Source organism: Equus caballus, chromosome 18 (assembly GCF_041296265.1).
Source record: "Equus caballus isolate H_3958 breed thoroughbred chromosome 18, TB-T2T, whole genome shotgun sequence".
NCBI lineage: Eukaryota > Metazoa > Chordata > Mammalia > Perissodactyla > Equidae > Equus > Equus caballus.
Genome location: NC_091701.1, coordinates 6523026 through 6548437, shown reverse-complemented (window position 1 = coordinate 6548437; position 25412 = coordinate 6523026). Strand labels below are relative to the sequence as shown.

Sequence of the window (25412 nt, the reverse complement as noted above, 5' to 3'; positions counted from 1 at the left end):
AGTGAGTGTTGATAGGGAGAAGTCCCCAGACTGAACCCTTGGACTTGAGAATTAAGAGGTCAGGAATAAATAGAGGAATCAGCAATGGAGAGGCAGAAGAAGTGGCCGGTGAAGTAAGAAGATAAACAGGAGAGACCAATGTTCTCAAAACCAAGTGAAGAGTTTTGTAAAAGATAGTGATTATATAGAATGTTGATGAGAGTAAAATGGGGATTGTGATTGGAAAATTGGATTTAGCAACATGAAGGTCAGTGATCACCTAGGCGATAGAAGTTTTGGTGAAGACCCTGGAGTGAAATGTTACTGAAGGAGTTTAAGAGCAAATAGAAAAGAGGAGTTGGAGACAGGAAGTATGGATAATACCTCAAGAGCTTTATCGTAGACCAGAAGAGATCAAGAAATATGGCAATAGCTAAGGTTAAGAAAGTCAAAGATGTTTCATTTTTTCCATCAAGATAGGAAAAATGCTAACGGAATGATGTAGTAGAGAGGATGAGATAAATTTGAAGGTAGAGAGTATTATTTGAGTGATATCTCCAAAGAAGTGAGAAGAATGAAAAGTAATGCTTAAGTTGACAAAAGATAAGAGCATGGACAGTCCATCTAAGTTAATAGAAAGGAAGACAAAGCATATGGGTTCAGAAGTTGATAGGTTATTAAATATGGTGGCAGGATTTGTGGAAATTCTTTTCTCATTGGTTCAGTTTTCGTAAAGAAGCAGGAGGCAAGGTCATTAGCTTAGACTAAGGAAGAAGTTAGAGTTGGGGACCTGAGGAAAGAAGAGAAGCCATTAAATATTTATCAGAGCCAGGTGAATGGACTTAGGAAATATTTAGAAAATACAATGAGATTGAGAGGACACAAGAAAGGCCCACTTGAAGTTGGTTGTGATTAAGTTAAAGTTGATTAAGAGCAGTTCTTATTCTTCTGCCAGCGAAACTGTGCAGAGGCAGAATAAGTGAAGGTTGGGTTTTAGCAGTATGGTTCTGCCAACCAAATATCTTCAGTCAATGAAGTATGAATGGGCGAAGGAAATTGAGGCTGCATATGAAAGGATGGTCATAGTGATGGACCAGGAGATTTGAGCTGGGTAAGGAGGTAAGAGAGAACAAGAAGGGGTTGAGGAACACTGAGTAGTTGGTGAGAATAATCCTTACACTAAGGATTATGAGAATCCAGGTATTAGAGGAAGGGACCCAGAAAGGGAGGAGGTTGAGGTCGGAGAATAGAATGCTTAGAATTGAAATTATGGAGAGGCAGCAATTGGTAATAATAAATACTGAATTCTGTTACTGATTCCATGAGGTACTTATCAATCATGACTAATAATTTGGAAAACATTGTTAGATGGAGGTACTGAGGTAGATGTGCATGGAAATGGAAGGCATTGCTTCATGATCACACCTGATCCATGAATGAGGAGGGGCCTTCTGGCAAAGATCTGTAAGAGGAGCCTTCCAGGTGGTGAAAAAAGCAGGTGGAAAGACTCTAGAGCAGGAGGGAACCCAGCACACAGAGGGTCAGGAGGTGGGTTTATACTAGATGGGAATTAGTCATTGAGGGCAAGTGTGAAATGAAATGAGATCAAAGAGGTACAGGGGAAGATCATATAGGGTCTTAGAGCCACGGAAAGAATTTGAATTTTATTCTAAGTGTATTGGGGAGCCGTTAAAGCATTTTAAGCAATGGCATCAAATTTACACTTTAAAAAGGTTGACTGCTGTGTAGAGAATGGTTGGGATAGGGGAAAGAAGAGATAAGACTGGAACCTGGGAGATGAGCTCAGATGTGTTGCAATCGTCCAGGTGAGAGATGTTGATGGATTGAATGAGGGTGTGGTGGTTAAGCTGGAAAGAGGTACAGAGATGCAGAATTTACTTTGGAGCGACCAGAGGGCTGCTGATGACTTGGATGTGTGGGAGGTGTGTAGGGGTGCTGGTGAAGGAAATAAACACAATAAGGATGACTCCTAGAGTTTTTACCTAAGCAACCAGTGGATGAGTCATACCACTAAGTGAGGCAGTATAGATAGAAAGACTGGTGAGGATGATCTAATTAGTAGAAACTAAAGGGCACATAGGAAGCTGTGTAAGTCTGGAACTGAAACGGACTGATAGGGAATGGACAGGAATCAACATGTAGAAGAGTTCCTTCTTTCACAGTGAAATGATAAAGCAAGAAACTGACAGTGCTCTTTTTATGGAAATATGAGCATGGATTCCTGTTCCACAGTGGTGGTCCAGTGCCATCATGGGTTTTCCATTTGATGTTTGTGAGAGCTGGTAGTGCTTCGTGTCTTCCCCTTTAGGTCTGACATGCACACTGGATTTCCAGGCTAATTTTCTTAAAATATCACTTTGTATAGAGCACCCCAGTCACACATATGTTTAAAGCCCTTTTTGGGATCCTTTTATACAAGAACAAGTCCACATTTTTGTCATTCTAGTCCAAGCCTTCTCCATGTGACCTCTCTCTTTACTACTCTCTTCCAAGTTCACATGGAGGTTTCAGGGTCTTAGTTTTTCGATCTTCTAAAATGAGGGGGTTGGGGCCGGCCCAGTGGCACAGCAGTTCAGTGCACACATTCTGCTTCAGTGGCCCGGGGTTTGCTGGTTTGGATCCTGGGTGCAGACCTACGCAACACTTGGCAAACCATGCTGTGGTAGGCATCCCACATATAAAGTGGAGGAAGACGGGCACAGATGTTAGCTCAGGGCCGGTCTTCCTCAGCAAAAAGAGGAGGATTGGCAACAGATGTTAGCTCAGGGATCATCTTCCCCCCCAAAAAAAAAAAATGAGATTGGTTGGTTGAAGACTAAGATTCTCATCAGCTCTACTATCCTACAGTTCTACTGACTCAAGCATGGTAAAATTTAACCACATTGCTCTACTTATATCTCTAAAGCTATGTAAGTATAATGCTTTTTTGTTTTTTGCCTAGCTAATGTCTACCTTCCTTCAATAAACCTCTTTCTCTGAAATACTCTTTCTAATTGCTTCAACTCTTGTAACTGCTTATTATTTTGAATTCACAGAACATGTATTCCGTATTGTCTAACAAATCATCCATGTTTCTCTTCTTCAAACCACCCACTTCTCTATCCATCCACTCATCCATCTACCTGACTACACATCTCTTTGGAAGCAGCCTGGGGTAGTGGAAGGAACATAAAGTTCTGCACGCCGGGGTTTGAGTCCCATTTCATTATGAATATTATTATTATTTCTTGTTACTTGTGGAGCTTTTTACCTCTCTGAAATTCTATTTTCTAATCTGAGGATTTGATGAAAAAATACTTTTAGTGCCAGGTTAAAAGATTAATACATGGTGGGCATATAATATCAGGTAAGTATGACCTTGCTTTTGCCTCCTCCAACTAGATTATACACTCCTTAAAGATGGAACTATAACAATATAACCATTTATTTATTTAGGGTCTGACACACAGTAGGCATTGAATAATTGTTAGTTTATAATTTTGGTGAAGTGGTAATAAAATTCTCCAGAGTGACTATTTTATTCAACAAATGTCTTCTGGACACTTAAGATAACAGGCCCTATGTTATTCTCTGTAGACACAAAACTGAATAAGCAACTATTCCTCCTATGGGAGCTTAAATTCAAGGAGAAAGACAAAAGAATCATGATAAATTGAGATTGTTACTAAAAGTGAGTACAGTAACAATATAGTAAAAGGAAAGATTATATCAGTCTTAGGGGCAAGTAGAGACCGGGGTCACATGAGCTGGATCTTAATGAAGAAGGAGGAAATTGCCAGGCAGATAAAAAGGCAGAAGGGTGTTTCCAGCAGAGGGAAAAAATGCACAAATGCAAGGAGGTGCATTATTTGGGGGAATACTGAGTGTTCTGGTGTGATTAAGATATAAAAAACATGTATGTGATAAAGTTGGAAAAGTAAGAAAAGGGAAAAGGTCCTTGAATGTCAGGCTAAGAAGTTGGGATGTATTGTGTAAAATTAGGGAGCCTTCGAATTTCTTAAGCACTAGTGTCACATGTCCAAGTTTGTGTTAAAATACTCCACTAATGGCAGTGTGGAAGACCGATTAGGGTAGGAAGACTGGAAAAGTGGGATAAGTTAAAACGAAACAAAATGATGTTCTTGAACAACTGAGGCCCGACTCAAGATGCTGGACTAGATATTATTTGGACTTTTCAGTTCTGAGTTTCTAGTCTGTAATTTTCACATTCTCATTGATTATACCTGTTGTTTAATTCCAAAAATAATGAGGTGGATTTTGCCTGAAGACCTAAAAAAAAATGAGGCTAGATACAACTAGAGTGCTTCAACATTAACAAGATCTGTTAGAATTTTACAGGTACACTCTGAAAACAAAAGTTCATTCCATTATAGATATGTTTATTCAGAAAGAATATTTGGAAAAAAGGGCCTATGTGGGGCTCAAATCAATTTCATTTCTAATTCCCACATTGTGAACATCTTATCAGTCCATATGCACATACACAAAGATGTATGCTCTTTATACAGTAGCAATATTAATATATAGTAACAGAAAAAAATTGATACCAATTAGGAGAGAATACATTATAATGCCTTAGATAAATCGTAGTGAACTCCTAGGCAGGATGATCCATTTCTTCATATTAGGTTTGTAGACAGCACCTTCCCTCAGTCAGTTCACTGTCTATGGGACCATAAACTTGCTATGTTTACCGTTATGTGAAACACTAATGGAAGGGAAGCTGGAGATAGGAAACTCTAGAGGGGAAATGGAAGCATTCAGATGAAGCATAAAGAAGGCAGTAAAAGAGGGCCTAAGGGCGGGGAAGAGTTCTGGGGCCTAGGGTTCTGCAGAGACAAGCAGACACAGCAATGCCCTCCAAGAAGCTGATGGCAATCTGCTGAGTCACCAGAGTACACACTGGAAGGAGAGAAATGCCTCTTAGCTCACTGACCAAATAGCTGAAGAAGATGCTGGGGGACAAGGTGATTCCTGAGCATCTGGCCCTGACCCCACACTGTTCTCCATCTCACCCCAGTGACTCGTAGAAGACTGGAAGTTAGCCATTAGTGGTGTCAAACTTATTTTGAAAAATCATGGATTGAGTTTTCTCCTATGAGTTATGTGAAAATGAGTTAGCGAGAGGTTTCAGGCTATCATATTGGGTTACTTTGGGAGGCAATGATCGCATCAAAACTCCTAAGAAGGTGAGATCAATATTTGTATGGCTCTAGAAGAACTAGCTGAGGTGTTTTAGACATAAACTGGGATGTTGGGGAAGCTTCAGAATACTTTAACAGACAGAATTCCTGTTGAGATTATTGACATGTAAGATGGATGGTTGTGAGGCAGGTGTTAGTAAAGCTGTGTAAAATAGAAGTGATTTCTAAAATGGACAGACACGTACAGAATATGTATGTGGAATGTATGTGTATATGAATTACCCAAATAGTGGGATGATAAAAGGGTCCAAATGCCCTCCAGGAATGTGGTATTTATCACATGCCTGACACATAATTATCACACGATGGTTTAGTTTATTGGGTTAAATTAAATATTAAAACACCCAGATTCTTAGAATTAGAAGGTGGCTGGAAGAGCATGTCTCCCAATAGTGCATGAGATCGGCCTTGCCTACCCCTGGCAGCCCGGGGTCCCCTTGCCCCATGTCTGCACATCCATAGCACCACTCTTGCACAACTCCTCTCAGCACCAAATACTGCTGGGGAGCTATTATTCATTCTTTAAGTGATAAAATAACCAAAACAATCACATTTGGAAATCTTTAATGGCCAGAACCAAGAGGAGAGAAGGAATCAGAAGAACTGAGATTAGCTGGAGAGAGCTTCTTCTATTGGCTGACTGTTGGGGAATGACCTTATAGCCTCAAACTACTTTCTTCTACCCTTCCTGCCTTAGATTATTTTACAATCTTATTTCACATTACGTATTCTGGAATCTCATCAAGACGATTAGGAAGAAAGGGAATTATAGGAAGTGGTAGAAATTGAAGAAAGTGTAAAAGGACTTAGTTCTATCTTGCATTTCACAATCCAAGTACAAAGTAAACTTATGGTTGTTTTATTTTCCAAATTGGTATTTTGGTTTCTGCTAAGACACACGCACATGTGCGTGTGCGCACACACTAATTTTGCAGTTATATTCAGGATTCTCTACATGGACCCAGATGCTATAGTAAAAGCATCTGTAATATCTTTGAAAATTTGAATGTTGAAAGAATTGAGACATAGGTCCCTAGAAAACAGTAATGATAATTAAAAGTAAGATCATAGTTTTGCATATTTGGGTCCTATTTTTAATTCTTATTTCTAATATTTTTCTTTCAAGGAAGCTTACAAGTTCGTTATCAGCTGAGCAAGGGAGAAATCCATGTATTCACCATTGATGTAGAGAACTTTGCCAACAGAAGGATGCACCGCTTGAAGATTAACCGAGAGGGAAGAGAGCTTACCATTCAGGTAACTTACTTCCCTTCCACTCATTAAGTCAAATGTGCCTTGGCTGCGCAATAGAACTTTTCTGAGCTTCCCACCTGAGCCAAGTGTGGAGCCAAATTCTAGAAACAGATATGAGCCACACTTGGCCCCAGCCTTGGAAGTACTAGAAGAGTGGTTCTCAGTGTGTGCTCCCCACTTGCAGCTAGCATCAGCATAACCTGGGACCTTATTAGATATGCAAAGTCTAGGGCCGCACATCAGATCTACTTAATCAGAAACTTTTTTGTGGGGAGGTAGCAGGTGATTCTGATGCCTGCTCAAATTTGATAACCCCTGAACTGTAGTATAATGAGGAAGACACACAGGTGTAGAAGATATCACAAGGGACTGTCAAGGGCTAGGGTAGAAGTATGCACAGGCGATATGGGAGCATGGAGGACACTGATCTCATCTGGGCATCAGTACATACTTTCCAGAGGAAGTTAGGCATAAACTCGGTCGCGAAGTTGAGTAGGAGTTGGCTCAATGCAGAAGAGAGAGGAAAGAGCTCAGGCAGAGAGCCCAAGTGAACATAAGCAAAGCTGTCTGAAAAAGCATAGTGAATGGCAGGCACTCCACAAAATCCGGTGGTCTTGGTATAAGGAGCAGCAGCAGGCAATGACAGATCACAATAAAGAATTGGGACAGTCCAGATGATCCCCTTTAGAATCATGACCTCAAGTGAGCCCTTACATCTGCCCAGCAAACACCTTGAATATTTTTTAATTCATCCACTCTCTTGATCTCCTAGATGACAATTTTAAACTTCTTCCTCCCTCCTTATACCGCCAACAATTGCAACCTCATCTTTGCTCTTGGCAGACGAAATTGTTTTCTTTTTTCTTGTGAAAAGTATAGCATTCAGGAGAGAATATCCACATACTCTCACCACCACATTTACCCACCTACCTGCATCTGTGTCTGTGCACTCTCTCTCCCTCCTGTTGCTGAATGTGAACAATTAGTGGTTCTAGTTCATGCCTGACCCCACCAGGTATAGGCCAGATCTCATACCCTACACAAGAACATTCCTCCAGTATTATCATCTTACCTTCCCTTTCGACATTTTTCCAGCTCTATTAGATGGCTTCCCAAAGCATAAAGCATGCAAATATTACAAGCATTAAAACAACAACAACAAGAAAAAACTCTCCGGGTTAGGAAAGGAAACCTCTGCCTTATCTGACTTCATATATTGCCCCATTTTCCCTTTCAATTTACTGCCCAAATCCTTGGAAATCTTGTTTATAAACTTGATCTCCAAATTTGCCCTTCCTTTTTTTTTTTTGAGGAAGACTAGCCCTGAGCTAACTACTGCCAGTCCTCCTTTTTTGCTGAGGAAGCCTGGCCCTGAGCTAACATCATGCCCATCTTCCTCTGCTATATATGTGGGACGCCTACCACAGCATGGCATGCCAAGCAGTACCATGTCCGCACCCAGGATCTAAACCTGAGAACCCCGGGCTGCCGAGAAGCGGAACGTGCAAACTTAACCACTTCGCCACGGGGCCGGCCCCAGCCCTTCCTTTTTTTTAAACCCACGCTAATGAAGGTTTTGTCCCTGTGCTTGCTGCAGCAAAATTATACTTCTCAAGACACCAATGTCCTTATCTTGCAGGATCTGATAGTCTTTTCCTCATTTGTCTTCTCATTGTCGTCGTTTGACACAGTGGTTGCTCTCTGCTCTTGAAACATATGCTTGTTTGGCTTGCTAGACACCACTTTCACCTATTGTTCCTTCTGCATCTGTTAGTTGCTCATTCTTGTCTCTTTTGCTGGTCCCCCCCTCATCTTCCAAACTCTGACCATTGGAACATCCCAGGACTCCATCTTCAGATTCCTTTTCTTTTGTACCTATGCTCATTCCATGACTAATCTCAGTCTTACACCTTTAAATGCCGTACGTATGCTGATGAATCAATCTAAAATGTTTGTCTAACTGCATTCCCTTCTCTGAATTCCAGACATATCAACTGCCTGCTCGACATATCTATTATGCCATTTTGGATGTCTATCAGTTATCTTGAATAAAACATATTTACACCTGAGTTACTGAGAATCTCCCCCCGACACTCCCCACCTCCATAATCTTCCATATCTCAGTTAATGGCAGCTCCATTCTTGCAGTTTCTCAATATTAAAATTGTGGTGTTATCTCTGATACCTCTCTTTCTCTCCCATGCAACATTCTGATGATGAACAGATTCAACTCTGTCTCAAGCCAAGTTCATCCGTTCTTGAATTATTACAGTTTACAACTGCCTCTTAATTGACATGTCCCTGCTGCTCTTTTTGTTGCCTTGTGACCGACTCTCAACACAGCAGCCAGAGTGCTCCTGCTAAAACGTTAAATTGTGGTAGTCTTCTGTCCAAAGCCCTTCAATGGTTTCCTTTCCCACACGCAGTAAAAGCCAAAGACCTTGCAGTTGTTTAAGAGGATCTCCATGATCCGACACCCTCTGCTTCCTTCCTGCTGTTACTTCTCTGATCTCATCTATTACTATTCCCTCTGTAACTCCACTCATGCCACTCTGGCCTCCTTGCTATTTCCAGAGCCCTTGAACTCACTTGAATTTGCTTTGCCTAGAATGCTTTTGTCCATTCATCTGTATGCCTGGTTGAACTTGTATTTCCTTCAGAACTTCACTCAGAATGTGATTTTCAATGAGGCCATCACTTTTCTAATACAGTAAACTAGCTCTTTGACTTCAACTCGACAGCACTTAAACACTGTCTAACATTTGATACAATTTATTTGTTTGTCTCATTTGTTATCTCGTTTCCCTCCTCTAGAATGTAAGCTTCACAATGACAGGGATTTTTGTCTGTTTTCATTACTATGAAACCCCCTACTTTTTCAAGCAGTGCCTAACGTACAGCAGGCACTCAATACTTGTGAACTACATGAATGAATTCCACAGCACTTAATGTACTATGTGGATAATATTAGATTGGCCCTGTGGACAGATGAAGGGAAACCCTTGGGTTTTAGGCAGGGGAAGTAGTATGGGTATATTATCATTTTCAGAGGTTCACTGTGATCACTGCAGGGAAATACAAATTTGGGAGTGATGACAGAGACCAGTCAAGAAGAGATGGTGAGAGCCTCAACTAGTGCAGTGGGGGAGCCGTGGACAGGAGGCTTTGAGAAATATCTTAGAAGTAACATCAGTAGCATTGGATGATCTTTTGGACATGGGCTATAAGAGAAGTCAAGATCGGCTATTACTTTTCTTGATTGGGTGAAAGTTCAAGAAATAATTGTTAAATCTATAGTGCAAATAATAATCAGTGAGTCATTAGAATTTAATAGGCTTATCTCTAAAATTTAATTTTGAAATAAGGAGGGGAAATCTTTGGAGCAAGTTTGGGTTGGAGACAGATTGAAAGGGATGGGAATGATGACTTCTTGTTTGAATATGTTTTGACTGGGGTACCAATGGGACATCTGGGATGCGTGCAGGGGGCATTTATACATTTGACTCATTTTTACTCCGTCTTTATACTTCCTGTCTTCTTTTTCACAAATGAAAGACACAAACAGGGCAGTGAGAGAACAATAAGAGGTATTTCCTTTTCTTCTTCAACTAAAGGATTTCCACCAATCAATTAATAGTCAATGATAAGCAGCTAGTGGTTGAGAACATACTATTTCCAAAGCACTGAAGGGAGCAGAAAGACTTGGACACAGAGACTTTGTTTTTTTTTTTGTTTTTATTAAGGTTATAAAAGTTAACATCCTTGTGAAATTACAATTGTACATTATTATTAGTCATGTTGTAGGTACACCACTTGACCCCTAGTGCCCTCCCCTCACCCCCCTTTCCCCTGGCAACCACCGATCAGTATAGAGACTTTTTTAACGTTAAATCAGTTTGTTGACACAGTAACACAACACACGTGCCTCCCTGACACTTCCAACCACTCTTGACCTCTCTAGATCTCTTCTCCTTCCTCCCCACTTTGAATGACTTGTTCAGTGAAAACAGAAAAGAGTAGTCTCCTACTACATGCCCAGCCCCACCCCTAGGCCCTATGGTGCACTGTCTCAGGCATCACTCAGAACCTGTTGGAGAGAGAGCGCAGGCAGTTATCTCTATGCTCAGGCAGCCAGAGGCATTCAGCACCTAGTGACAGATCCCTCACAACCCCCAGGCTTTGAGTTGCTCTTTCTCCTTCTCTCTGTTCTTTGTGCCCCTGGGAAGGAGACCTTGGAGGTTGGGCCTGCAGCCAGGAACAAGAACGCCTGGTGATGATTTGATAACTGTAATTTGGCTAGTATTTTTTAAGGCTCAGGGGCCCCCCAAAATGCCTTGGTGGTGGAGGTGAACTTCAGTGCCCCTATTTAAAATGCATTAATGACATTAAACAGACTAAGCCAGTTTGCGAAAATGCAAGCACAACAAGCTGTAAAGAAGAAGGCAGGCATTTTTGAAACCAGTTAGTTAATTACTTCCTTTGAGAGATGAAGATCCTGAGGCCAAGAGAGGCATCCCTAGGGTGAGACAGACTTGGGTGAAATCCCTGCTCCATTGTTGATGCTATGTGACCTGAGACCAGTTACTCACCTTCCTGACCTCAGTCTACCTGTCTATACAAGGGTGGGTGGGGGGAATGCAACTTAGCTCCGTCAGTTCTTGTAAAGGTTATACGAAAAAACATAGCTGAAGGACCAAGTAGGAAGCCTGGCATATGGGCTTAGTCAAAATGCATTTCTTCTGAGGCTGGCCCTGTGGCATAGTGGTTAAGTTTGCACACTCTGCTTCAGCAGCCCAGGGTTCCTGGGTTCGGATCCTTGGTGCAGACCTTGCACTGCTTGTCAAGCCATGCTGTGGCAAGCATCCTACATATAAAATAGAGGACGATGGGCACACATGTTAGCTCAGGGCCAATATTCCTCAGCAAAAAGAGGAGGATTGGCAGTTGATCTTAGCTCAGGGCTACTCTTCCTCACCAAAAAAAAAAAAAAAAAAAGATAAGGCTTCTTCTATTTTCCTCCTTTTCCCATCTCATTTAATGACTTGCAAGACCACTGGGCATCCTAGATTCTGTGATCAACACAGCTTCTCTAGACCAGATTTCAAACTTTAGACATCCGGGAGGTTTAGAGGACTATGGTGCTTCACCCCTTACCACCTCACCAATTAGAATTAAAAATAAAAACAATACTAAACCATAAAATAAACATAAGGAAGTCTAACAAAATCATGCATTTCCCACTGAATAATTTAATGATTGCCTAGCACATATAAATATTGAAGTTGTAAAAAATAATATTTGCGGTACTCTCCCCTTTATTTTCTTTTGCTTCTGTTCTATACATTTGCTAAGATTTTCCAATTGGTAATTCAGCACCTGAATGAGCACTAGTGCTCAGGTGTCCTCACTCCATGTTAGCACTGGAACTCGTCCTCCAACTGTCCATAGTCCCCCAGTAGCCTCAAGTCTCCTTTAAGTCATCCTACCTTCCTCTGCAAAACTTTACACTCATTAAAAAAAAAATCCTTTAATTAAGTGTCATACCTCCTTCTTACCTTCATTGGTCATCTGGTTAAAGTGCTAAGGACCAGGTAAATTCCCACAAAGCAGAATAGTAGGACAGGAATGACTCATGTACTTGAACACTCAGTTCTTCCATGTGTGACATTTGAGCATAATCCTGTCACTGTTGAGAACCATCCACTTAGGAAGCTGATCCTATGGAACCTGGGCAGGAGGTGGGAGCAGAAGCCAGGGGAGTTTCAACTTAACTTTCAGTTCTGAGAATCCTTCCACTGCTCTCCACTCAGCAGGAAATTTCACTCACTTTAGACTCCTTTCCAACTGGGACAGCAAACATGAGAGGAGGCCCCCTGCCCCCTGCTAAAGGGACAGTTCCATAGAGTAGAAGAGGCAGGTGAGAGCTCTGAGGGAGAGCAGTGAGAAAATTCCTTCAGGACAAGGACCAAATCTGAACCCATGAGCATTAAACAAATTGTGGATGTGATGAGGCCCATGGGTATCAAAAGTCTAGGTTGTCCCTAGAGGCGTAGGGGCTGCCAGTGCAGCCAGAGGCATCCTGGTGGTATGATGGACTCTGTCTTCAAAGCCTACCAGGTAGAAAAGGGATCAATGCAGGATGTTTATTTATTCACTCAGCAAACCTGTGTGAGGAGTACTTGGCCAGTTTCTGTAGTCGGCTCTACAGAAAACATGTATCGATAAGATGTGGCTCCTATTCTCACAAAGCCAACAGTTTAGTGGAGAGGAAAGAGAGAGAGAGAAAGAAATGAAAGCAGATCATTATAATTCAGCATTTTAAACGCGAGGTTAGAGGTAGAAAAAAGGTATCATGAGAGCAGAGAATATGGTCAACTGGTCTAACCAAGGCATTGAGGAAAGCTTCCTGGAGGCAGTGGACTCTGGGAGCACTTGGAACAGTTTCTGGGACACAGTAGACATTCAAATGTATGTTGAGTGAATTTTATAGAAATTCAGAAATAAAAACACACTGTGATTGTCTACTTTTTGCTCAAATATCTAGAGAGGTACGAACAAGTAAAGCAAACACCATATTGCATGATGGGTGAGCTACATGACAATGGACACTGCTTTGTGACACTGTGTGGCCTTGGCCAAGTTGTTGATGTCCGTGACATCAGTTCCCTGGTCTGTAATACAGGGATAATAAAGCCTATTTTTTAGTATTCTGGGGAAGAATACATTTTGAAAGATGCTCTAGTATTGTATCTCTTACATACCAAGTGTTCAATAAGTAGCAAATGTTATTACCACCTAATTTCATAAATGAAAAAGTAATAAAGCATATAGTCACATACCGCAAGTCATAGCCAGTGACTTATCACACAGCAGAAACCACCACAGGACCCAGAGGTTCTTGGAGAAGGGTCAGTCTGAGCAGAAGGAAAGTCATGGCACTGGGACCTGGGAGAACCGGGTGTTAGTCTGGGATCAGCCTCTCTCTGAGGGGAGCAGGCATGGGACACACAGCTGAAGGAGTGTGTCTCCTCTTGAACTATAAGATAATGAGGATCCTTTTCAGAGATAACATCATGGGAATATTCAGAGTAGAGCCCAAAGGAAACTGGTAGCATTTGACTAGACAGAAAAAAGTGGGGACGGATGGGGAATATTACCTTGGAATGGAGAGGAGGAGAACAAAGAGATGGAACTGGAATTAGCAATGGGTGAGGCAAGGAGGGTTTCCTAAAGGATGATTCTAGAAATAATGTCCTAAAGAATCCCAGTGGTAGCTTTGCTCACCCCTGAGAGGTGGGATTATCAGCTCTTCATGTTGGTGGCACCTGTTCAGCTGGCCTCTCCTCTCCAGAGTCAACCTTTGTGTCAAATTGAAATATTTTCTCAGGAAGATCCCCCAGCGTCCACACCTGAATGAGACCAGGTCAAAATTTTTGGAGCAAAGGGGGCAGTGATGGCTCTAAGGACAAAGTGAGGAGAGCGGGGAGAAATGGGGAGTGGGTGCCTGCTTTCTATTTAATCTTGCACAGCAGGGAGCTGAGAAGGCTTCATTTGTTTGCAGCAAAGAATTTGGTGAGAAAATCTCAGTAGGGAGATAAATACCTGTCAAAAGCTAAACAGAATTTCCCAGGGAGAAGACTTGTGTGAAAGCCTTGATTTCACCAAGAGGAAACAAAGGGGTATTTTATGGGCATTGTGGGAGAATTAGGGAGACTTTTCTTCTCTCTCTGGAGAGGAGATCCCGGAGAGGTGTCTGCTCTGTGTGTGTTCTCCAGCTGTGTCCAGGTGGGAGTGCTCCCTGACCTTTATTGCAGACCTCTGCTGAGGCACCTTTGTTTTCTGTTTTCCTGCAGATGGATCAGCAACTCCGACTCAGTTACAACTTCTCCCCAGAAGTCGAGTTCAGGGCGATAAGGTCACTGACCTTGGGCAAAGTTACAGGTTTGTCGTTCTAGTCCATACCTTCGCAGTGGGCTCTGTTAAATTAAATGGATAACTTTATTCATGTGTGTAGTAATTCAAATCTGGAGCCTTCTGCTCCCATAATATGCAAAATCTAGAACCAAGATTTCTAGTGTAGGAGACACTAAGATGTATGTGTAGCAGGGCTGGGAACTGGCATTTGTAGCTACATTATACGAGCTCGAGTAAGGCAAATTAACAAAGAAATTAAGTAAATCATTTTTTTTGCTTAACTTCTAATTAATTGTTTTACTTAATCTTTTATTTCTATTTACTTAATTTTTACTTAAAGACATTAAGAATTTGAAAAACCCGATTATTAGATTGCTCAAATCTTTAATCCCTTTACTAATTCATCAACAATTGAAAGAGGATTGAAATCTCCTGTTATAATAATGTATTTTCTTTTTTTTTCCCCACTAGAAGGTCTGTGGATTTTTATTGCATATACGATGAAGATATTTATTAGGGCCTGGCAAGATTGAAATTTTTATATCTTCTCGATGGGTTGAACTTTTTTTCATACTAAAGTGATATTTTTAATGTCTCTGTGCTCAAATCTATTTTGTCTGTTATTAATACAGCTAATTCAGTTTTGTTACAGTTACTATTGGTCTGGTCTGCCTTTCCACATATTTTTCCTTTAGATATTTCTTTTTCCGTAAGCCTTATGTATGATCTTGTGAAAAGCATACAGCTGAATTTTGACTTTATCCAATCTGGCCATCTCTGTCTTATAAATTGGCAAATGTAAGCCCCTTTACATGTTTGGGTTACTTGTACAGTTGGATTTCTTTCTGCCTCTTTATTTTCTGTTTGTTCAACTTTTCCTGTGATTTTATCTTGTTCTTTCTTACTCTTCCAATCCTGGTACAGTGTGGAAAAGAATAACTGGAGGCATTTTCAGCAGGAATGGATTTAACACAGAAAATGAGATTGTGGTAGCACTTAGGGTGTGGATTCTTGTTAGAATCTTTCAGAATGATTACCTGAGCAGTTCTGAGCTAACAGGGAGCTCTCACCTCTGAGGCCATCACTGACGCTAGGCTAGACTGAGCCCAGAGGTCACCGCGGCCCCAGTACTGCATGTCAAAGGTCTCTCAAAAATGACAGCAGAGACTGCATCATGTTACCATAACTTTGCTTGCCAGTAAAAACAGCTGAAAAGGCAGGAAAATGACTCCTGTCTCACTGCAGCCTTCCAGATTCGTAAACTGTATCTGATTTCTAGAATGTAATGTGCAGCCAGAAACCTAACTGCAATCAGTTCTGGAAAATGTCAATTTTAGTTTCCAAAATGGCAGTTGAATGAGCCAATTAACAGTAAGCAACTTCTAGATTTAATTTTATGTTTGTTTCTTATTCTATTCCTCCTTCCTATTAATAATAATTTTGTGTAGACATTCTTATTTTTGCTTTCCCAAAGCAATCACTAATTAATTCTTTCTCATTCCTTCCTATATGTCACAGCTTTTAACTTTCTACCAAATGTAATTTCCTTCATTTGAATTTCTTCTGTGTAAGGGACCTTTTATCTGAAAAAGGCTTTTATTTCACCTTTAGTCCTGGAAGATCATTTTGCGAGGCATATGTTTCAATATTGAAGGATATTTTTCCTCAGATCTTAAAATAATTATTCAGGTGTGTGATAGAGCCAGGTCACCTGGCTCATAAGAACCTATTATACACATCTCTGCCCAATTCTGCACTCAGTGATGTCACAATAGTAGTCTGAAATCAGCCATACTAGGAGAATTTACTCTGTGGAAGTCAGAAATGCTACAAGTCAAGGGCTCCCCTGCCACTGGAGAGCCAGTTTTGAACGCTCACCAGCACATCACTATACTCTTCTCCTCTGTCTTCTACTGTTGCTGTTGAAAAGCTGGTTCTGGTGTATTGCTTCAATGAGTTTAAGAGAAATTAACATTAAAAAGAAAAAAGAGGCAGTGCATATTTAAAGAAGTCACCCTTTTGGACAAGTTCATCTGTTTCTGGAAAATGTTTGAAAATATTCTGACCACCCCGACTCCCCACTCCCACAAGCTACTTTCAAGGTCATCTCTTTTAATTTAGTGCTTTGCAGTTTTATTACCATGTGTCTAGTTTAGACTTCTTTTCAAGTGTCGTATTTGATATTTTTACGTTTCCTCTATCTATTCATTAGTTCCTATGTACCTAGTTAATATGTATTACTCATATGTATCTGTTCATTAGTTCTAAAACCTTCTCAGCGTATCGAATAATACTTCTTTCTTATTCTTTCTGCTCAATTATTTTAGATCTGCTCTAGATAAATCTTAAACTTTCTAACTCTAACCTCATGTCTCTTACTCGCCTTTTATAATGAGTTTTATTCTTTGTCTCACTAGTTTGCATGCTGGGTAATTTATTGAGTTTATCTTCAAATTCACTAATACTCTCGTCATCTGTGCCAAACATCCCATTAAACCCTTTCAATGAGTCACTTTTCATTGTTTATGTTTTTTATTTCTAAAAGTAATATTTTGTTCTTTTTCAAACATACCTGTTAATTAAGATAGTCTGTTGTTCCCACTTGGTTTTTTGTTCCTATCTTTTTCTGTCTTTAAGCATTCCATGAATAGTTATTGAACATTTTGTCTCTGATAATCCCAATGTCAGAAGTCTGTAAGGGTCTAGATCTGTTATTTTCTGTTTTCCAATTCTTTCCTGTGGTAGCTTGTTTTCTTATGCTGTGTGTGGCTGTGTGTGTGTGTGTGTGTGTTTGTGTGAGCTCATATTTGGTTGAAATTAATTTGTAGGAACCTTGATGATCAGAAATTGGAAAGCTGTCTCTCAGGCAAGATTTGTGTTTACTTCTTGCAGATCCAGGAGGTGCAACAAATTTAGGATTATTTTAATTCCTCATTTTGGGTTTTTTTCTGAACAGAGATTGAATATAAATTTGAACTCCAGGCCTGAATGAGAACAAGCCTCTGGTTGAAGTCTCAGCGAAAATGTTACTATTCATATCATAATCTGTCGTTTTATTATTATTTATGTTACAGTTTTTTTTTTTTTTTTCTAATTCAGAACCACATCAGAGATTGACAGGTTTTATGTTTGTTCCCTCTGCTGTTAGGGGAATTTTTTTTCTAGTCCATCTTTCACTAAAGCTTAGTATGAGAGTTTCAGGTTCAACATCTTCTCTTGGCAAGGGCTCAAGGTTTGGATTTCTGTTCTTCTTCAAGATAGTTCAGGCATTTTCCCTTGATACAATTTTAATATTGGTTTATGGCTCACTGCCTTGGTTTCATGCTCTTTCCAAAAAAAAATCCCCCCCAAATTTAGGATTCCTCTTTGCTTCCCAAAGCTTGGCAAGACACTAAAAATATGTTAATGAAGCTGAATTACTTTTCAGAGTATCTACTCTATTCTATGCCCTCTGCTCCTTCAGTATATTTTAAGTCATGTAAGCCTTACTTCAAAACGTCAGAAGAATCTTGGGAGGAGAGATATTTAGGGCTGTATGACTACAAAGTCCAGGCTTTTTCACGACAACTGCCTTGTGCAATGGAAGCTCTAGAAACATCCTCTTGTTTAAAAGAGTTCCCTCCATTAATCTTGCTACTATGTATGACATTCCGATGGTCTTTCTGTCTTTTGAATTAAACCCATAATACATAAGACTGAAAGGAAGAAATTTTAAATCAAGGTACTAAATTATTGAGGGATGCCTTGTCATTTTCTCTTGGATTCTTTGTGAGGAAAGATAGGAATGACTTGGTTAAGATTGATAAAGAGTACCCAGTGAAATGTTTTCATTGTGCTGTGGGTGGGAGACTCCTGCCTGCTGGCCTGCCTTCCCATCCAAACTGTAGTTAAACAGACAGGAAGGTTTGGACTCACAATTAACCTCAACACTTTTGGTCTGTGAAATGTCTCTAGCTGGTAGTGAGGGAAGATGATATAAACATCAGGTTCACTATTAAGAAGGGGCACTAATGCTGGGGGCCCTTTGGAATTAAGCCTCATGCATCAGAAAGACTGTGGAGCAGGGATAGAGGACACAAGAAAGAATGGTCCCGGAATGTATAAGAAATGAACAAACGCAACCCTACTCCACAATTTTAGAAAAGTCTAGCACTCTGTTGGACATTTCCAACTCTAAAGCAAGGATTTGGAAGTGTTTTTCATAGTAGATACCAAGGGCAAACAAGTGTAGAAAATCTATTGTCCCAGTTTTCTTCAATACCACTAATAGCATTCCATTGCAAAGCAAGAACAAGTTTAATCATTTTCTTTCTGTAAGAGAAAGGGCCAATTCACCGTTCTAGAGGATAATGATTTAGTACCAATGATGGTGCTTCATGGTATGTGTTACATATATATCATGATGAATGAAACAGTCTCTTTCCTGAGAATTCCTGTGATGCAGAGACTAGTCTATGAAAGTAGCAGAAATAGTTATTGACACTAAAATTGCATTGTGGGTGCTCACCTATGGTAAGTATTGAGATGTTGCTAGGTTTATTCCTAGGTTTGCTGACATTCTATGACTTTTAAGGGAGATTTCTCGGTTCTGGTATATTGCTTCAATGGGTTTAAGAGAAATTAGCATTAAAAAGAAAAAAGAGACAGTGCGTATTTGCAGATGTCACCCTTTTGGACAAGTTCGTCTGTTTCTGGAAAATTACTTAATTCTTTAGGAAATATAGAAGTATATTCCTTAGATTCAAATACTGTGACTTATCTGTGTGTTTCTAAGTCTCTTTCTGTCTAACTTGGCCCTGGTACAAGAGCAGGGGTATTCAGATAGATTTAGAAATTTCAAAAGCTTGATACTTCTAAAAGAAACTGCGCCTTTTTTGGTTTTGTTTTAATTTATTTTTTCTGGTCCTGGTCTCCCCTAGTTTACTGTGCCGGAATATATCATTAAATTTTATTGTAAAATAAAAGACTATTTTTTTTTGTGGAACTAAGAACTAAGAAATTATTATTATTATTTTCTTCCTGAGAGGAGGCTTCTTACTATACTGCAGATTTAGGAAGTAATTGCTTTTTAAAATATGGAAACATGTTAAAGTTTAGGTGGAAAGGAACTGTACTATAGCTTTAAACTGTAGCTACCAGAATCTGTATAGACATTAAAATGAGATTTGTACTCAGGGAAAGCTTACAGGATTATTTGTTTATGCAGCCAGCCTTTATTAATTCTCTGCCTACTTGCCTGTTTGATAGGCCAAAGCTCACACCTGGCAGAGACATTATTCTTCTGCTCTGATGGCTTTTTGCCAGTGTAGCTTCAAAGTTCACTTGGCCCCAAGAAGCCATATAGAAATTGGAAGACTTCTTTCTCAATGTGCATAAAAGCCAGCTAATCTGGAAATTGCAGGGCTAGCTGTGAGCACTTGCATATGCTTTTGGCCTGTTAAGATAAAGTGAATTCTGATTGCATCTATAGAACTGGGTTCTTTAATTCTCCCCAACCCCTCAGTTTTGAACTTCAAGCCTACTATGTCTTCTGTAGATCAGAGCATTGTTGAATGAATACCCTGATCATTTTTATGTTAAATCATTTCCCAAGCATCTTGTAGAAGATGAGTTATGGCTGCCATTTTTAGAAAGCACAGCAGAATTTATGCATATAAGTGAAAGGTGTGTACTTCAAAGAACTCATTTTGGAAGACTGTTATTCTAATTTCTTTTTGATTTTGTACATTGTTGGGTCCTTCTTATGATTCAAATCTGGTGCAGTTCATATTAAACTGGGAAGCAAAATCATAGAGTGCTTTTCAGAGACAAAGTGACTCAAGTTTGACTCTCTCTCCTGTAATTACTGTTGTGTGGCCACAGTGAAGTTTTCTAATCTGTCTGTAGCTCCTCATCAGTAAAACGAGGATGCTAACACTTAATTCACTTAATTCAAAGACCTGTGTAAGGATTCCCTGAGACTTTATATGTAAAGAATTTGGTATTTAGCACACACTCAATAAATATTCGTTTAAATAATTGTGGGAACATAAAGGTTGTGGGAACATAAAGGATGTGGGAACATAAAGAATATATATATATATATAATTTTTTTTTTTTTAATGAGTCTGGAAAGGTGACTGTAAAGGCAACTTCCAAAGAGGCACTCAAATGTGCTCTACATGAGCAGTTCCAACAGACACGGTGAGTCTTGAGGACGTGAGTGTGAGTCACTATCAGTTAGGGCTGTTTCAAGGGCATATCAAGCTCATAGCAGCCAAAATAGCAAGAATAAAAGAGAATATGATAGTTTGTGAAAATGGAAGTTTTGAAATGTAGGCTTTGATTCAAGCACAGCTGGTTCAGAAGCTCAAATAGGACCTAGATTCAGTCTTTGTCAATCTGTCAGTTTCTCGCCTCACTTTTGACTCTTTGTCCCTCTCTGTCGGGATTCATTTTCAGGCAGGATTTCAATGGTAATGAAGGGGGAATCAGCAACTCCACGTTTAAATTCTACCATTTCAGCAACCCTGGTGGAAGAAAAGCCTCTTGTTTCTAAAATTTTCAGAAAAAGTCCTAGGTGGAGTCTCAAATTTGTGTCAAGTGACAATCCCAGATGATGTCAACGTTCAAGTGATGGGAATGTACTGAATGGCTATGTCTGGGTTATGCCCCCAGCCATGGCTCTGGAGGGGGTGAAGGGGTCAGCACAATATTCACCACATCTGCTGAGAATAGGGAATTGTTATTTCTCAAAAGGATGCTGAGACGTTCTTACAAGAGAATGAGATGGACTGTGAGGAGGAAGAACTCAACCACAATCCAATAATACCTCCTTGTGTTCATTCACAGTCTGCTATCTCTTTAGGCAGGAGAGAAGGGGATGTAGTTACATGGGGGAGGCTGGGAATTGTGCATAATTTTGGACCTGCACTGTGCTTGTGTACATCAATAGTCCACATCTGTTGCAACAGAAAAGACAACAATTGAGAGAAGCTCTTTTAAGAAATGCCTGTGATCTTCTTTGAAATTAGTTTACACTGTCCCAAGAAATTCCTCTGAAGGATTATTTCATTTTGAATGCTAGGTTCCTTAACTAATGTCTCACTTTGTTTATGGTCATTCCTAGCTGTTTATTAAATAAAAAGATATCCAAACCACAGCCCCTTCGTGACTTAAATTCTGATAATGTGTATAGTTGTCTTATATAGTGTCCAGAAATTTCTTAATGATACTGTTTCTCTGAGTAATAAAATATGTCATATTCATAAATGTAATCTGACCTCCTCATGAAGTGAATGAAGTGTTTGAAGCATCTTGAAATATCATCCCAAATTCCTAAATATACTTTTATTTTCTACTTTGAAGATAATCAACATTGAATTGCAAGTAGGTTATATAGGATTTTCTACTGTTTCTTTTAAGAATAATGAATTGCATTTTTCGTCATGGAGAAATTCAATCGATGACTTAGTTTTACGTCATGCATCAGGAATGTGCATTATCTTCTGATTTAAAATGCAATTTTATTTTGTATTTTAAACAAATCACTTCATGACAGGAGCCCAGACCTACTCCGTGCTCTGGGCTGCTCTGTAAAAGTCTGTATTGTAAAACCAAAAGCACCCTTTGAACAGCATGCTTCTGAGTTTTTCAGTATAGTCACTTGCCTGCTCTGTCTGTACTGGTGGGTAATAAATGAAGGAAGCAAAGGTAGCTATGAGTATGTTTTTTTCAAACACAGACTGTCTTCAGCTGGGAGGAGCTGTTACTAATCTATTTCAAAGAGGGGTGGCCTTCCAAGGAAGTGCCAGACTTTATACATCTTTGCGTGGCTGTGTTAGCAAGGATATTTTGTGTCTACCAGAAGCCACATGAAATGGTTTTTGTTGATGAAAGTTCAAGTTAGTTCTAGTCACACAAAAATTATTGAGTATTACTATGAACCATGCAGTGTGCTAGGCCATAGAGATACCAAAAACTAACTGCCCCTGTTCTAATGAGCCTGCTTACTTTAAAATTCATCCTCTTTCAAAGGAGAGTTATCATGGTGAGGTCTGGATTATTCAAGTTTTTCAAGATTTCGTAGAAAATCTTTTAGGCTATGCTAAATACTAGATTTTCCTTACTAATCAAATAATAAAACTAATAATTGTATCATATGTATAGGGTGTTAATACTAACAGTAGAACTGTAACTGGTAGCTATTATTAGTATTATTATTTAATAAGGTACTGCTCTGTGCTAGATCTAAGCTCCTAACTTAAGCTGTTAACTCTTTTTCTCACAACAACCTGGGAAAGTAAGTACTATTATTATTCCTATTTTATAGATGAAGAAACTGAGTTGCAGAGGTTAAGTGACTTGTGCAATATCACAAAACTAGCAAGTGGTAGGTTTGTCGTTTAAAGTCAGACGCTGTGAGTCTGGATTCACCATTCCCAGTTAATGCTGCATATTTTCATTTTTAAGGAAGAACGTGAGATATTGCAGACAGTGTACACTCTCTTTTTTTCTTTTGAGGGCTCACGAATTCAATCCTTGTGTCCTCAGCCACGGTGGGCTTAAAAGTAAAATGTAGAGCAGGCTTTAATTATGGAAGGGGAGTAGCATATTTATTATGTCAGACTTTGGAACTGACCCTGAGTTCAAATCATAACTCAAGCACTGACTAATTGACCCAGACAAATTACTTAATTCTCTAAGCTTCACTTTTCTCAATTGGAGTATAAGTATATATATTATAATGTCTGTTATTATTTGGAAGATTAAGTGATAATGAAGATAAAGTGGCTAGCATGATTCTTGACATATAATAAAAGCTGAATAAATGTTTACAATAACAGTAATAATAATAATATAAGAAGTTACTCCATCTAACCCAGCTCCTTTTCTTTTGAGAGTGGCGTTGCAGTCTAACTGCCTTTCAGAACTGAAAGAATTTACAGGGAAGAGAGAGTATGGCTGCCCACTGCTTGCACAGCAAAGCTTGCAATCCCCTCTTGCTTCCTGTTTTGTGGGGATGAATGAACAGGAGTTATGTAACCTTGACTCTAATTGATGCTTGGCAAATAGTGAAGGTGCAGATGTGGCCAATTCTTAGTTTCTGATGAAGTCATCTTAAAAGAGTTAATACAGGCCAAACCCACCTGAAGTTATTTAAATTTATGTTCTCAAGTGTAAAGCTGCCTCTGTTGAATTGTAACCATGTGAGACTCCTGATCAATCAAGCTTAAAAGCATGGGCTCTAGTCTGATTTTTAAAGATGTCGACCACTACTTCCATTCCTCACACATTCTCAGCAGGGGGTGATCATGGGGTTCCAAAGACAGAACCGGAGTCTTATTTATGGTTTTACCTCCTTGCTACCATATTGATAGTCACTGATTAAGTGCTCCAAAATGTTTCTTGAATAAAAAAAATGTGTCAAGTATAAGTAAGCATTTCAGGAACTGAAAATTCATCTACGACATTAATGGGCTCGATGTCATACAATTAGCTGCAGCTAGATGCTGGATGAGGGTCTCCAGGCTCCCTACATCCTGTGTTTTTTCTCATGATGGTCTCTGGCAGTGAAGCTGAAAATGAGTGGGTTTGGAATCAGACAATCTGGAGCTCAAATCCTGTAATGGTCACTTACTAGCTATGATACTATTAAATTCACCTCTCTGAGCCTTGATTTCCTTATCTATAAAGTAATAGTAATACTTGCTTTATTGATTTGTTATGAAGATAAGAGACAATATGTGTAAAGTGTCTGGCACATGGTAGTATTTGAAAACAGCAGCTATTGTTAATAAGATCATACAGCCATGCTACCTATTGATTTTCTTTGGCTGATATCCCTTTTCCTTCCCGATGGCACTGCTATCGATTTGTTTACCCTTTGTCTGGGGAATCTGGGCCAGTGTTGAAAATGTCAGTGTTGACAAGGTAATGAAGTGAAGAGGATCCAAGCTAAGAGTAAGGAACTCTCTGCAGCAGCCTTTTAGTTTCCTCTCTCAAGCTTGGTGCAAATGGAAGCACCTAATTGGTCAGAAGCTAAAAGGAACAAGTGGAACAAGCACAGATTGGAACTCTAGTTGTTTTCCCATGGAGAAGGAGTGGAAATCAAAACACAAAGAGGGTCCTGTGGCCACTGGTTACTCATTTAGTCTACTGGGATTTTATTTTTGGAAGATGCCATTAAGTGTAATAAATTGAGTATTAAAACAGGTTAAAGTAGCAGGAAGCTCATTTCCCCTTAGGAGTGACTATAGGACATCCGCTTCTAGGAGAGATTTGATCTGAATTCTTAGATTTTTCCATTTCATTTCCATGAGGATTATTGCCAGTGATCAGTGTGAGGACTTGGGACCCGTCGCTAATGTACTAATGTTCTCTACCTTTGGCTTGGTAAAGACTCATATTTCCTCCTGTCCAGTAGGAAAGATGAAAAAGTAAATCATCATACCTAGAAAATGTCTGATTTGAATTCATCCCTTAAAATGAATTACTGCCTATTCTGATCTAGCCGAAAACCTGGATATGTGCTTTATCTTTCCCATTTATTTCCTCATCTTTTCCAAAATGTGTCTGTAGAATTTAAGCTTTGCATAGGTCAAGTCTTTCTTAAAAGATTAATATTTTATAAGTGTTTGGAATTAGGAAAATTACTCTCCAGTGTTATTCATAGATAATTCATCCAATGCATACCTTTTGAGTACCTATTATGTAAAAGACATTAAATGAAACTGAGAAAAATTTAGAGCTATAGCCTAGGGATCCTTATCCCCAAAGTGATAAAACACATATCTATGGAGATAAAACAATTAAAATTACAATATGAGTAATTGTGATAAGTGTTATTTATGCAGTTAAAGTGTGCTTAGGATTCATAAGAGGGAAAGACCATTTCCAACTGAGATGATCCAGCCTAGTGTCATTGAGGAGATCACTCTGGCCCTAGTCTTGAAGCACAGATGTGGTCTCAAGAGATGGAGTACATTCTTAGAAGGAGGAACTGTGTGAACCAAGTAAGCCAGGAAGAGGGCAAAGTGAGTGTGCTAGGAACAGTAAACA

General features: G+C 39.5%; 1 protein-coding gene across 2 annotated transcripts in view; it reads left to right on the top strand.

The window, feature by feature from the left end:
• Positions 1–25412, top strand: part of CNTNAP5 (contactin associated protein family member 5) — a 775716-nt gene that overhangs the window by 724426 nt on the left and 25878 nt on the right. For both annotated transcript variants that reach the window (XM_014732391.3, XM_070241766.1), the window contains 2 exons: positions 6331–6461; positions 14312–14399. In XM_014732391.3, coding sequence (XP_014587877.2) covers positions 6331–6461; positions 14312–14399 — 219 coding nt within the window. The remainder of the gene's footprint in view (positions 1–6330; positions 6462–14311; positions 14400–25412) is intronic.